Source organism: Barbatula barbatula, assembly GCF_947034865.1.
Source record: "Barbatula barbatula genome assembly, chromosome: 7".
Lineage (NCBI taxonomy): Eukaryota > Metazoa > Chordata > Actinopteri > Cypriniformes > Nemacheilidae > Barbatula > Barbatula barbatula.
Genome location: NC_136770.1, coordinates 15,080,369 through 15,096,750, shown reverse-complemented (window position 1 = coordinate 15,096,750; position 16,382 = coordinate 15,080,369). Strand labels below are relative to the sequence as shown.

General features: G+C 38.8%; 1 protein-coding gene across 1 annotated transcript in view; it reads right to left on the bottom strand.

Annotated features, from left to right (window-relative positions):
• Positions 1 to 16,382, bottom strand: part of gabrg3 (gamma-aminobutyric acid type A receptor subunit gamma3) — a gene marked incomplete at both ends in the record, with an annotated part of 102,362 nt that overhangs the window by 22,235 nt on the left and 63,745 nt on the right. Inside the window, one exon of the mRNA XM_079460286.1 lies at positions 6,638 to 6,858. Coding sequence (XP_079316412.1) covers positions 6,638 to 6,858 — 221 coding nt within the window. The remainder of the gene's footprint in view (positions 1 to 6,637; positions 6,859 to 16,382) is intronic.

Below are 16,382 nucleotides of genomic sequence, written 5' to 3'. Positions count from 1 at the left end.
ACATGTTGAATTATTGTTACATATGGAACACTGTCATTGTATATTCTGCCGATAAAATCTTATCAATGTAATGTTATGTTTTACCAACATAGATGAGGTTTTCTCAAAAATACGAGAAATTACTTGTAATTGCGGCTGTAAAACGATTCATTGTGATTATTCAGATCCAAAAGTTTGTGTTTACACAACTTGGTTAGTGTTTTTGTGTTTATAAATACAAATAAATATGCACAGTACTGTAACACTGCTCCAAGGACCACAGACGAGGAACTAACCAAGAATGTCCTTTTAAGAGAATCACCAAAAACAAAAGAGCAAATACACACAGCAAAACGTGAGTCACTTTTAAGACGGGAAGGGAAACAGCTTTGGCCGGAAGTGATGCAAAATCTGGCCATTAAATTACAATAAATAACATAAGCTAACGCCTAAACCTAACCTAACCTAACCTTACAATAATCAAAATAATAGTAATTTACTGTTGTCAGCATGACAAAAAATATGCAGTATTGAAGTGCGCATGCCCAGTAGCTGTATCCCTTCTAGCCATAACCACGGGTGAGGACGCGTGGACGAGGATGGGTGATACAGCACAAGGGGAAAACCGGCAGGGGAACAGAAAGGGCTGTGACAAGTACACAGTCATATTATGTAAACACAAACATTTATTCTGGATGTGATTAATCGTGATTATTTGTTGGACAGCCCTTCTTGTAATAGTCTTAAAAGTATATGTTGAAATGTATAAACATATTTAATCTGTTCAACATCTTCCAGCAGAAGTGTGGTCAAGACACTGCAGCAATTATATTTATTTGGGAAATAACAAACTGCAAGAACTAAATTGTCTTTGTTCAAAATAAGCAAAAATTATTGATAGCAGCTTGCATTTTCACTGGCTACTGTATGAACTTACACTGCCTTTTTGTTATCGTCTGTAATTGATCATCTGAATAAAAAGATAATGAAGTGCTTTGCTATTTGATCTGCCTTTTTTAAAACAGCAAAAGAAAAAAGAATGGATAACAACAATGATTATATTTTAGCATTACAAATACTATGACTACAGAGCTTTCACATACTGGTGGATTAGCCAATGCAGAAAAGAAATACTGATAGTTTCAGGGCAGCTGTGGTACAGACCTTACAGATAACAACACACTATAAAATCATGTTGATCTTACAAATAATAAGTACAAACATTCACTAACTCACTTCATAAGGCCATACTTTGCTTTGTTAGTTAATACCAACTTTAATGCACATTTTTATGAACACATGGTCTTTAAATCATGATGCTATCAAACTAGACAAGGTTTGAGCCTGCCTGCCTAAACCATTGTCCTCATTGATGTGAGCCTTTCCGATGGGATAGCTTAAAAAGGACATGACAAGTTACTAGGCAGTGTGCTTTTTAATGCCCTGATTTGAATAACTAGGGCAGATTCAACTTCAGTGGACACCCCCTCATATGACTAAATTTGCAAAACTGCAGCACTACATTCAGACTTATAAGCAGACAAAAGAAAATATAAACACATATAGTGCACATTTATCTTGACAATGCAATTAAAACAAGAGAGAAAGATTGCTGATCGCTATTGGTGAAGGACTGGGACAAGATGTGATCATTTCCCTAGGGTCTGAGAGAAAAAAAGTGGGCACCCATGGCTGAGGAGAATGTGGAAACCAATTGCTTGAATCCTCAATTATGTAAGTTATGAGCAGACGAAGTTTTCCAAAGTGCATTCCAGTCTACTTTAATGAAAAATATGTACTTATGACAAGGGCCAGAAGCGTGTACCGTAATTCATATTACATCCACTCGTAATGTCAACAGTGGTGATTTTTCAACAATTTTGTTTAAAATATGTTTTCCAGGCACATGTGTTTCTTTTTCTTCTGACAAGTATTGCGGTTTGTTCTTAAATCAGTTCAAAAGTATTTTGTTTTATCAAAAGTCAAGACATCGCAAGTAAAAGATCTTGTTCTGTAGTTTGTTCACAGTGGTTTACCCCATAAAAGATTAACTAGAGCACTGTGGTTTGGCCCATGCAGAGGATATTCAATGGTTTGTTTACGGACCCATTTGCAGAAGACTGATAAATAATATAAGACATCGCATCCATAAGACATCACATCCAGTTTCTACAGCTTCCTGGCCTAAATTTGACCGAACCTTGCCTAGATTCTTATTGAATAGATCTGTCACGAACACCAAGCACTGGACCAAACTGGGCCAGTTGGATATGATCGGGCGTCATCACCTCTCAGCATCACAGACACTGGAGTCACACCACACCAGAAACGCTGTCTCGAAGCAGAGCTCAAAATCGGACAGGGCTTATGACAATGGACGAGTTAGAGTAAATAAAACCTCAGAAATACCCAGTAGACTTTAAAAATCCCAATAATAAAACGAGGGAAGAGCAAAAATATCTCGGTTGAACAAATATTCTTGGTTGGACTTAATTAACTAGTTTAATTAAGCCTGCAAATATATATAAAAAAAACAATAAAATGACGCCTTCTTTACTAATTCATTTAACATTCATAGTGGCTAAAGTTGAACTACTAAACCCAGATCCAGCCAATATATGATAATACAACATTATGGCCAAAACAATTTAATATAACCATTATTTAAAAGAATTAATAACCGTAACCTGAATATAGGACCTAATTTTGGTATTAAATACATAAGAGCATCACAAATCTTTTGATAGATACAGTGGGGCAAAAAAGTATTTAGTCAGCCACCAATTGTGCAAGTTCTCCCACTTAAAAAGATGAGAGAGGCCTGTAATTTTCATCATAGGTAAACTTCAACTATGAGAGACAGAATGAGAAAGAAAATCCAGAAAATCACATTGTATGATTTTTAAAGAGTTAATTTGTAAATTATGGTGGAAAATAAATATTTGGTCAACAACAAAAGTTGTCAATACTTTTCTATATACCCTTTGTTGGCAATGACAGAGGTCAAACGTTTTCTGTAATTCTCCACAAGGTTTTTACAAACTGTAGATGGTAGTTTGGCACATTCCTCCATGCAGATCTCCTCTAGAGCAGTGATGTTTTGGGGCTGTCACTGGGCAACACGGATTTTCAACTCCCCTCTAAAGATTTTCCATGGGGTGGAGATCTGAGGCTGGCTAGGCCACTCCAGGACCTTGAAATGCTTCTTACGAAGCCACTCCTTCTTTTCCCGGGCGGATCATTGTCAATGCTGAAAGACCCAGCCATATTTCATCTTCAATGCCCTTGCTGATGCAAGGAGGTTTTACTCAATCTCACGATACATGCCCCCATTCATTCTTTCCTTTACACGGATCAGTCGTCCTGGTCCCTTTGCAGAAAAACGATGATGTTTCCACCCTCATGCTTCACAGTGGGTATGGTGTTCTTTGGATGCAACTCGGCATTCTTTCTCCTCCAAACACGACAAGTTGAGTTTTTACCAAAAAGTTATATTTTGGTTTCATCTGACCATATGACATTCTCCCAATCCTCTTCTGGATCATCCAAATGCTTGCTAGCAATCTTCAGACGGGCCCAGACACGTCTGGCACTGCAGGATTTGAGTCCCTGGGGCCGTAGTGTGTTACTGATGGTAGCATTTGTTACTTTGGTCCCAGCTCTCTCCAGATCATTCACTAAGTCCACCCGTGTGGTTCTGGGATTTTCGCTCACCGTTCTTGTGATCATTTTGACCCCACTGGGTGAGATCTTGCGTGGAGCCCTAGATCGAGGGAGATTATCAGTGGTCTTGTATGTCTTCCATTTTCTAATAATTGCTCCCACAGTTGATTTCATCACACCAAGCTGCTTACCTATTGCAGATTCAGTCTTCCCAGCCTGGTGCAGGTATACAATTTTGTTTCTGTTGTCCTTTGACAGCTCTTTGGTCTTGGCCATAGTCGATTTGGGGTCTGACTGTTTGAGATTCTGGACAGGTGTCTTTTATACTGATAATGAGTTCAAACAGGTGACATTAATACAGGAAACTAGTGGAGGACAGAGGAGCCTTTTAAAGAAGAGGTTACAGGTCTGTGAGAGCCAGATATCTTGCTTTTTTGTAGGTGACCAAATACTTATTTTCCACCATAATTTGCAAATAAATTCTTTAAAAATCAGACAATGTGATTTTCTCTATAGACCTATGATGAAAATTACAGGCCTTTCTCATCTTTTTAAGTGGGAGAACTTGCACAATTGGTGGCTGACCAAATACGTTTTTGCCCCACTGTAGTTCATTTTTAATTCCATGATTCCATACACGGAAGGATCTAGATTACCGACCTTTTATTTGATTCAATGCGACGTTCCTGCCTGAATGACTTTGCGGGTTGCGGGAGGGAAGCGTCACCTGATATAACTGGCACTAAATAAACATAAATTTTTAACCAAATTTAACGACGGAAACGTACAGTGTATTCAATGTTTTGTGTTTTTTTTGTTTAGAAGTGAGAAGTAGCAAGCATCTCGATGGGAGTTCAGACAAATCAAAGGTACGTAGTCTTTAACTTTGTTTAATTCATAAAACGTCATTTTTAAAGTTGTATTATTGCAGTGCGTTTTAGGTTTAATTTTGTTGTATTGTGTTATATTTTATTATATATTTTCGAGTGTCTGAAGTGATGGCATGAAGCTACTGTTTCTCTTATGCTATGTAGGCTAATTGTAACGCTTAATTTTAAAACAATTTACTAAAATCTATCAAACATGATTTTTTAAACACAGAAAATGCATTGTTGGAACGTAAGCATGTTGAATGCGTGCACACACGTAATAACACCCATCTATGATAAAATCATGTGTTTTGAAACGGGATAGTTCCAAATGGCGTTTTTCGAGAGGGGCTGGATAATGTTTAGTGTCCGACGGTAATTTCACTCCGGTGTATGTTACAATGTGGAGTAAATTAATTTGTTGCAACAATAAACAAATATTTTAAATGACTTTAAAAGCATTTCTGGTTAAATTGTTATCTTCTTTCTAGAACAGGTTGCAAATGGTTCATTGAGGCACTTCTTCTGGCGCGTCACTGTTCCCTTTCATCTAGAAGATCTGTACTTTACCCAATGCAGATTATTCAAAAATAAAGGCGATAATCAAATTATAAATCTTAGTTTAAATAACATAAAACACATAGAATTAATTCTAAAACTTTAACTGAATTTACTGCAGTTAAAATAAATTACAGATTATAACATCTTAGTTGAATGAACTATAAAACATAATTTTTAATGTTTGAGTCAACTTTGGGCCAACTACAAAATAACAATTCAAGTAACACTTTGGAGACAGAATATTGAGTTAAAGTAAATTTTATGTGGAACTAGTTACAATATAATGGCCCGGTTTCACAGACACGGCTTAGTTTAAGACAGGACTATGCCTATATTTATGTCGCTTTTATAAAAATACCTTGGAAGAATACATGGTGTGTATCTTCAGACAAAACAATGGCAATGATATATTTTAAGAAATTTCAAGGCATGTTACATTCGGTTAAGACAGGTCACACATTCATTTTAGTCTGGGATATAGCCTTAAACCTTGTCTGTGAAACCGGCCCAACAATTCTTTGAAAAAAATGTTTTTTACAGTGTAGAAGCTAGTTGGGGACAAATGTGGATTTGTAGTAATCTGTGAATTTATTTTATCCCTCACTTAGAGAAACTTTGATAACCACTTACAATAAAATTATATTTGTAACAATAACCAACCATAAACAATAACTCTACTTCATAATATGTCATTTTAACAGTAACTATTGTTTTTTGATTTTCAATGCTAATGCACAATGAACTGACATTAATAAAAAATGATCAATTATATAATGTGAACTAATATTTTAAACTTGTTGACATGTAAAATAAGCAACTCTTCAGAATTTTACCTTAACACATAATTCTGAAAAGCTGAAAATAATTCTTGAGTGGTGAATAATTTTTTTTCTGTAGCTGCATTAATAGAAAACATTTCTGAAAACCTTATTTGTTCTTCTTATGCTTTAAAAAGTTTTTCAATCTAATATTTTTGACTGTGGCTGATTACTTTTTAGGCTTCTCACCCCAATTAAGAACTTTGAATTGTCTGACTGTGGATGCAATTTCATGTCAGATGATTTCTTCAGACAAAGGCTTTTAGAACTTCTTTGATCTCAAAAAGTACAAAAACGTGAAATAAGATCATTAACACTCGAGTACCCGTTTAATGAACACAATCCTGCATTACAATTCTGTATTACTGTACAGTATTCTTGCAGATATTTACAGTCCAGCTATAATATTGTCAAAGCTTGTGGGTTTTAGAGATGTTCTTTTGTTTTTTGGCTTTGTCAGGGTGAAGGAAATATAATATGGGGATATACGTACATTCGGTTGCTTTTTTTTAGTTCAACAGAACGACCAAAGTCTACTGGTTATACAAACAGGAAGCTTTACTTCTAACCACAGGTAGTGCCAACCACACAACTTGATTTCGGAAAACAACAGAACTTGCAGCAACCTGGTTAGTTTAGAGGACACAAAAACACTTAACCACAAACCAACATAGTATTTTATTTGTATTCTCCTTGAGCTTCTTCAGGCTGTTATACTTTGATATATATTGACTTGGATAGGCTTACCTTAGAGTGTAAAGTATTTTTCCATCATTCCATATTCTAAGTAGCTGATTGGGTGTAGTAATCCAATGTGAATCAGCGCTCTTGGAATTTCTGAAGATCGTATCAGGTAGCCAAATGAGTCCAACCATGTTACTGTTCAAAGTTAATATTTTCATAGTGCTGTTGTATCTGAGGCGGCTATCTGTCCACGTCTGGGCAAAAATGATGTCAATCTGGTACTCCTGTGGGAAAACAAAGAAAAATCCAACTCATGAAGCTCAACTACTATAACTTTGGAAAAGAAGTATTTAATTGACCCATTTTGTTTGAATAAAAATAACATTTGTATATATACATTTTCTTTCACCTACTGAATTAGTAATTAATATACAGTCTCTACACTGTAAAAAATATTTTACAGTCGATTTCTGATGCCCATTCTGCCAGAAAATTTCAGTTTTTTCACAGTGTGGCATTTATTACAACAATTCCATTATGCACTATTTCATGTCTCTACACTTGCTATCGGTCGAAGCCCGGATCAGATTCAAGTCACTGATTTTTGCATACAGGACTATCACTGGATCTGCGCCGGCATACTTTCACACCCTACTACACTCCTACACCCCATCAAGAACCCTGCGTTCAGCAAACGAGCGGCGCCTTGTAATGCCTTCTCATAAGGGCACTAAATCCCTTTCCCGCTCATTCTCCTTCACAACTCCTTCCTGGTGGAACATTCTTCCCAATGCGCTCCAGTCAACCACATCTCCCACAACTACTTAAAACACACCTCTTCGGCGAATACTTGACAGACAAATGAAGAAAAAAAAACGTACACTAACCCTCTTCTCTCAACAAGTAGGGGTCTAGCTTTTGTTGAAACTAGTAACTGTATTAGCACCTACTGTACTATTGCTCTTTTATGACATGTCGCTTATTGCTCCCCGAACTCTTTGTAAGTCGCTTTGGATAAAAGCGTCTGCTAAATGACTAAATGTAAATGTAAAGGTATTTACAGAAGCTCTGATTGGTGCCACTCACACATCGCCTTACAATACAGCTAATAACATTCCCAATTCATAGCCCTTTTATTAATGTGAGCAGTATTCAGACTTCAACAGTGGAGTTCAGCCAACTCCCCTGTGGCTTGGATGGAGGTCAGAGTCAGCTATAAGCTACTTTACAAGAATTATGAGCTTCTGTCACTGTAGAGACTGGCTTGAGGAACCTTGAACATGGTGAAAGAAACATAATTTAGATAAGCTTTATTCCATAAACCATCATAAAAGTTTTACAGATGTCCAATTCTTGTGGACATTTAGATTTCATGTATAAATGTCAGAGTTAAAATCTGATGTTTATATTATATTCAGTATAGTTTATATATGAATGTTAGAGGCCTTGCGTTATTGCACAAGAGACTTTTAAGAGGGTTAAGCTTAAAGGCTTGAAGCAACGATAATTAAGCAAAAACAGCCAAGGCCAGGGTTTATTGAAAGCCCAACAACTGTTTTGTGACCGCTTGTCATCATTACAGTAGGAATTAGTCTCCAAAAAGGGGTAATTTTGAAATCAGATTATACCATTAATACATTAATTATGGTACAATGAGTCTTATGCATGGAAGACCGTTCCCAGGAGATACATTTTTTATTAGTGTCAGAGCGAATACTACAAAATAAATAAGTGGTTTCACGAGAGACAATATGGAGAGCATGCATTTGGTTATATTATTGTGTAACGATATACCAGCATTGACAATAATCATAATATTGATAACTGTGAATCATGATTATAGCTGTAATAGACATACAGAATGATAACATTGGTAACAGTTTTGTACCTATTAATATTTTGACTTAAAGGGTAGTTCACCCCAAAATCAAAAATCGGTATTTATTCACCCTTATCGGAACCTGTATGACTTTTTCATGCCTGACGAAAGGCATACGTATGTAAATCAGTGGCATAACAGAGCAAGATGAGTGAACGCACCGTCACCCCGAGGTCTTTCTCAGCCCATATTCATCCCCAAACACCTCCAGAAAACTCCCCACGAAGCAGCTGATTTTTGGGGCTGAGGGGGCAGCTACGTCAAGTATGTCTCTACAAAGTTGGGCCAACAAGATGCAAGAGCTGAAGCTTTGGATAATAGGCTATAATTAAAAACGTGAATAACCATCAGTGTATGACAATTTTATTCATGAAAACACGTAAATAGCCACTTAAACCAGAGTTTTTTTGTAAAATTAAAACTAAGTTAAAGTAAAATTGTAAATTTAATACTATATAGAATTTTATATTAAGTTATTATATAAAATTTTATATGTGAAATTAAACTGCGATGTGGAAAAGCTTATTGCATATGAAACAAAGGCGATAAGGTTTAGCTAAGCGCGCTCCAGACCAACCTTACAAAAGTATGACTTACAGAAAGTATACTTAACTAAGAAGGTTTCGGGAAACACAAATGAATGATAAATTACAGCTTAAGGTATAATTTAAGTACGATTTAGGGTTAAGAAGGTTTTCGGGAAACGCAACCTTGATCTGTAATGTGATAGAAAAAGGTAAAAGAGCTTTTTCAGTGAGATGTGGATTAGAACCCCAGTCTCAAAGCTATAGAGACTTTACACCTTACGCCACTGGAATCTCCGTTTGAATAGTGTCATTCTTACACTTTCTTTATTCCAATCACATATTGGTGGGCGGAGCTAGTGCAAATAGTCTCTGCCAACAAGGCGGGCTATTTGTACTCAGTGTAAATAGACACTCCGTAAATGGAAATATAAAAATAAAATGACGTTTAGTTTAAAGAGCCAGAACGGAATGCAGATGATGTCTCTTTGACAGGGTGTCTTTGCTCAAAGACTCACTGCATCTGAAATGGTGCATAAATAGCACAGAATCAATTTCCATTTCAAACATTTACCACGATTAGAACCATTATGTGAAAGCAGTCCAATCAAAATATATGCCTGCGCATCAGTGTGTGTGTGTGTGTGTGTGAAAGTGTATTTGAGAAAGACTATCTTCTACAGAGTGATCTGAGGTAGAAAGACTAATGGTCTCATTATCTATTTCAGCTTTGATGTTTGAATACAGCCCTATAAAAGTCCAGCTTATTTACTCTAGCCATTTCAACCGGACAGTGTTTAAGTGCACTGACCCGATCTGGATCATTGTGACCCCGGTAACTCTGTAAATGGTCCATGAACGGGACTAGTGGCATCTGTGCGCCACGTGATGCACAGTTTGTAAAAATGTCACCTTTGTACTGTACAGTTAAACAAAGTCACTTTTAAAGCGCAACGACTTCATATTCAAAAAGACCTCAAAGTTCCATAGTTGTCCTTTTTTCTTTAGCATATTACCTGAAACTCAGATTGTCGCATTTCATGATTAATGGTGGTCACCAATCAACACTGCTACACATCCCACCTGACAGCGGTTTGACCTTTTGCTATCTTTCCCCAAAGGTGGGATCTTCATTATAACACAAGTCTCATTTATCACCGGTCAGAAGACAGGAGAACATCAGGCCATAATTGTGACCTTTTGTTCTGGATGCTTTAGAGAGTTCAGAGGGAATCACAACAGAGCACTTCAACTCCAATAACCATCCATGTCAAAATATGTGGAGTGTTGGATTAAACAGAACTAATGTGAGATGATTTCATTACATTGAGATGAAACCAAAAGACAGATGGAGTGGGAAAACAATATTTGTCCAAAAGATGCATCAAGCCAAGCTAAGTCTTTGCCATTTTGGAGCTACAAAGTAAAATTAAAAACTATTGTTTCTTTAAAGAAAGAGATTATCAATGAACTCATACATCAGGCTAAGTGTAAATTTGTTGTTGTTGTTGTTGTTGTTAGTGTTTGAGGGTCCCAGACTGTCACAGTCTGTGCACTGGTAGACAATCTGTTATATTAATTAGATTTCAGAGCGCTGCTTCACTTCAGAGCTGTGGACCAGCTTCAGCTTAAAAAAACCTCTTCAATGAGCATGAAAGAATCTTTTCTTGTCGTGATCAACAAAGATTTGCATTACTAAAACAATTTCACACAATAAACACATCAAAGATATGTGCTTTGAATGTAAAAGTGTGTTATGTGGTTCCCTCAAACCTTGTCAGTGAAAGGTTCCTAATGTTTCTCCCCTTACATTCATGGTCTTAAGAAACTAAAAATAATATTTTGTACTGTAGTTATGTTCTGTTGATGTTATGGGCTCTTTATGGGAAAACACAGCCTTACAAAGAACCATTTAAGAACTTTTATTTTAGCTGTGTGTATCAGTGCATCTTTGTGCAAAACTCCAAGGGACTAATAAATAAACGTTGAAGGTTTGTTTGTGTCCCGATGGAAGTCCTCAACTTAAGGCAAGCCTTCACATACTTTGCACATTTACTCGCCAGGTTTGGGAGTCTGAGATAAAAAGAAAGCGTCTGCTTCGGTCTGATTCCGCCAGTTGAGTTTTTGTTTGGGGAATCCTCTGGGATGTCAGTGGGAAAGATATGTAGATAATGTGAATGTATAGAGAATCAAGCTTCCTGTTATGTTGCAGCATTGAGACCTGTTTAATGAATGAGGAGCGAAACAACTAATTTCTCCTCACTGACACATTTATGTCAGTGGTTGTGTGCTGTACCATTCATTAGATGCTGCTTTAGCATACAAGTTGATTCATACCCGTGGAGGAAATACATTACCCGTGTACTTGGCGAAGTATGTATAGGGAAAAGCGTATCTGTTCTCCACAGGCATGATATGTGTAGGCTATATACTTTAAATTCCGTCAGTAAGTTCAGCAGTGGCGGCTGGTGATAAATGTTTGAGGTAGTGGCACAGCAAACAATTTCAGCAAGCAACAAAATTTAAGAACATCTAGTTACCTGTTTATTCATTAAATAATCTCTGATCAGTTAATTTACCAGTCCCAGTTAAATTACAGAATTATCCACGTGTACCCTGGTGTTCTTATGTTTTCTTCCTTTCTCGGACAGGTGCTTCATAACCCACACTTCCGTAATTGTCCATGCTGGATCTTTCCCAGTTGCTTTAAACAACAGGCACAGAAAGCAGAATAAGGCATTTAGCAGAAACGCAACCACATAGTCAGGCCTTTTTGGTGCACCAACGGGAAGAGAAGCTTCTCGTGTACTTCTTCCCTTTTTCGCTTGTCTGCTGTCTGATTAAGAGGTCAGGCTGATCTGGACCCAGCTCCTTAACCTTCAGTTTTTCTGCCAAAGTTCTCTTCTCTAACGTGCATTGGAGTAGAGATTTTACAGAGTCAGTTTCGTGTCCGGAATTACCTGAGCCCGCCATTGTCACACAGTTGGAAATTGCGCCACTACAACGCCACCCTGATTTAAGCAGTTTGGGGCCACAGAAAAATCGGCCATTTCAGATAAGATTTGTGGATGCTGATTGGGTAGATTTGATGTGATTTTATGCGATTTCTCGATCGACCCTCAGCTGAAATTGAGACGTGCAGACAGACCATATTGTGATGATGAAAACATATATTTTCCACAGATGATTATCTATAACATTACATTATGTAAATTCATCAAAAACGACCAACTTACTAAGATTTTTCAAGTTCACACCGACATAAAGAGTTCAAGTGGTTCAACAGTTTCAAATGATTTTCATTAGAGTTGGCTGTCGTAAACAAAACAAATCAGGAATGCAGGTGTATAGTGGCTTTTATATAATGTATGTAATTATAAATATGATGCAAGCACTGGAATATGATTGTCTGTGTTAACAACTAAAACAACAAATAATTCAACTGGATTGTTTTGAGTCTCAGTGACTGTTCATAGTGACCAGATGTCAAACACCAAAAAGATGAGGATATAATTAAAGTGAGAATTTTGTTAGCCTTTTGTTTCAGTCCTGTTTATGTGCATAATACTATAATGTTGTCTTAACTCCTTCCAAAAATACATAACCATCTTTGCACTGCATTTTAGCTCTCTTTCCACAAATTGGACCTATTCTTATTCAAAGCAAATTGTGATAACCTCTCCAGAATCCAGCTGTTGTCTGGCACCTTCGACCCAACTCTGGAAATAAAACTTAAACTCAAAAAAATTCTCTGAATGCATTAAACAGTGTTTTAGAGTAGAAATATTTTGTACTTTTTAAAACATATGAACTGGAGCATTTGTCATTACAGTAAATCGTCTGGCTCAGACTCTTTTGAATAACAAATCATTTTCTGCTCAGGTTCCTGTCATGTCCACAAATGACCTGCATACAGATGACGGATTCGCTCGTCCCGCTGTCTCCCATAGCTGTTTAGATGAGAATGAGTGAGTTAATTCCAACGCACCTGACAGACACATCACACCATTTGAGGTAATGACATCTCCCTGCTCTGCTGCCTCAATGCGTACACACACTTTCACCTTTGATTTGTGTGTGAGAGCCGCACAGCATCAGGTTCATCAGACCTCCATATTCTCCCATTGCTCTAATTAAATTCCTTGTGCCATTTATCATCCAAGAAAGAGAATACATAAATAAAGACCTGCCGAATGAATGATAAAACAGGCAAAGGCAGAGTTATGCAAGCTCTGGAACATTCATGTCCATGGGGCTTCACATGAGCAGCATTAAATGAATGTGGCATTTGGGCATGCCATTGTCATGGGAAGAGCCCACGGTCTAAAGAGTACCTGGATGTTGGTTGCAAAACCACAAATTGTTAGAGAATTGTTCTATATATTTATATGTAGCACTGTGATTTACCACGGTATGTTTAGTATTGTTCCTTAAAGCAGGTAAATGATGCGACCCGAGCAAATTTGAATTGACCAAGTGGTGTGATACAGTCCGGTCTAAAAATGTGAATTTAATACATTCGTAACAAATGTATTGATAAAGTTGAGTTACTTGATAAATTAATTTATTGGTGACCAAGACAGAACACAATTAGCAGTTTTGTTCTGTAATAATGGGGTTAGGTTTCTATGTGCTAAACTGCATCTTTTCAAGATCAGCTAGTTGGTGGGTTGCCATGACAACAGTGGCTGATTAATTTGTCTACGGAGAGCCCTGTATAATTAGGCTGGTTACCAGTTAAGGGTTCACCTGACCCAAATTGAACATGTTTCGTGTGGGCCTTTTCACAGAACATGTCCTTGCATTTAAAACATTATGCAGATTATACAGGGGTCGCATGATGCACTTTGAAAATTTGACAAGCTGGAAACAATGCCTGAAGATTTCTTTTTAAAGGTGTATGATTGTGGGGCAGAGCCTTGAAAATATTACATTTTATGGACTCTAAATAGCCAATTCATGCTTGTACAAGGGATGCAGTCAGACCTTAAACGAAATAATTGTTTCTATTTTTACACAAATATAAAATAAATGTATCTGTAAAGTGTCTGAAGTTTCAGCTCAAAATACACCACAGATCTTTTATTATACCGTGCTCTAGATGCCCAGTTTTTGCATGTGAGGAGAAACGCGCTGTTTTGGTGTGTGTCCCTTTAAGTCCAAATGAGCTGCTGTCCTCCACCCCTGTCCTCCAGAATGTCAGCTGATATATTTTTCATTCCATTAATAACTCCATTAACTGAAGTAGTTTTTGTGAGATATATGTGGAAAAATCACACCTATGTGAAATATATTGTCCTCATAACCACATTCATGTAAAAGCAGTGGCAATTCAATTGCATTGATTTAATCTCCGATAAATGCGCTTTTCATTTAATTTTTAATAAAGTATAACAAAAACTGTACAAAACAAGATGGTCGACAATTTACATTCAAAACAATCATTTTTAAGAGGGGATAAGACATGAAAAATTGATAAAAGATAGTAAAACAAACCATATAACCAAGAAGTGCCCTATGAATAAATTCAAAACAAGAAATATAATTTATATTATCGAATAAGTCTAAAATTCCAGCTTTTTATCATTTGCTTTTGACAGCCTTTTTGGAATATTGTCCCAAATAATTCTTAATACTATAGTTAAAAAAAGTTTGACCTCCTTTTCATAGATTCAGTATATAATATTTTATAAACGTCATGTTAATTTCTAACACATTTGACTGATTTTACCGCAATTATTGCACTTTGTTCAGGAATGAAAGAACAATATACTCTTGTGTCCCCGTTGGTCCGGTCAAGATCGCTTTTGGAGTGATAACAGCGATCTTGTCCAGCGATCTCGTTCCAGGGCCCGTTTCAGAATGGAGGTTTAGTGAAAACTCTGAGTATGTATATTGACCCCGAAATGAGGGAAACACTCGGTTCCCTATCGATACTTCACTTGTACTGCGTAGCAGGACGCTATGGGGAAAACTCCTTTTTCTCCGATGACTGAAGCAATTCAATAGTGCAGTGAAAACTGCACGGTGATTGGTTGGAAACAAGTAAAACTTTAAACCAATCGTAGCGGAGCTGCCGGACCAATGGCGATGGCACCCGCCAAAATGGGCGGGGCTTATGGCTATATAAGCAGACACATCGCCATAGGGTCTTCAGATCTCTTCTCCTTCAGCGACGACCTGATCTTCGCTTCCCGAGACTGACTGCTTCGCCGTCAAGAGAGCACCTGCAGCGGATTCGACCTCCTGCTCAGCGTCTTCGCTCAGCGGCTTCGTTCAGCGCTTCCCCTCCGGCGGATTCTGTTGGCGGCTTCGCTAGCGAACGGTTCGCTACTCAGCTACGGTCTTTTCCCTGCCGCTATCCGGCGACGCTAAAAGAGTTAATTTCTGAGCAAATTTCCTGCGGTATTTACGTGCAGTTTTCACTGCGCTTACAATGCTGCGTCGTCCCTGTCGTGTGGGGTCTTCCTACACGCCGCTGACGGACACGACGAGTGCGTCTCATGCCTGGGTCTCTCCCACGCAGAGAACGCGCTCAAAGAGACGGAATGCTCTCACTGCAATAGTATGAGTCTCTCCTCTCTGCGCTCGCGGATAGCTTTCTTTTCAGAGAGTGACTCCGCCCCTCGATCCCCGCCGCCTCTGCCCGCACAGGCCACTGTGCGAATGAAGCAGCGGGGTAGAGGAACTAAGCGCTCGGGGAAGCGCGAGCTCACGCCGGCTCGCCATGCCTCGCCTTCCCCGGAGAGAGAGCTTTCCCCGGTCTGTTTCACCCGGACAGATCAGCGTCTACTGGTGGCCGCCTGTGACATGATCTCGTTCGGTGGAAACGAACTCGAGGAAGACGACACCATGTTGTTAGCGGCTTCAGACGGGGAGGAGTTAGCGGGCTCGGTAGATGACCCCGCCCCCTCGCCGTCGCCAGAACCCAGGGGACACGGCCCAAGTGCGTACTCCGAGCTCTTCCGGGTCCTCATGAAGGCAGTCAACGTACTGGGTCTATAGTGGTCCCCCCCAGAGGAACCCACTCGCAGCCGCCTGGACGAATGGTTCTTGCCGGGCCGCCGTCAGGCCCCTCGTCAAAGAACTTCACCGTTCTTTCCAGAAGTTCACGGCGAACTCACGAAGTCATGGCGCGTCCCCTACTCGGCCCGTCTTCGACCTTCTTCCTCCTCTGCTCTCACCTCCGTGGACGGCGCAGAGGAGAAAGGGTATGAGAACCTGCCCCCCCTCGATTAGTCAGTGGCCGCACATCTGTATCCGCCCACCGGCATCAGATGGAAGGCAAAGGCATCTCATCCCTCCAAGCCGTGCAGAACCTCCTCGGCCCTCGCTGGACGCGCATACTCATCCTCAGGCCAGGCGGCTTCAGCGCTACACTCCATGGCGGTGCTCCAGGTATACC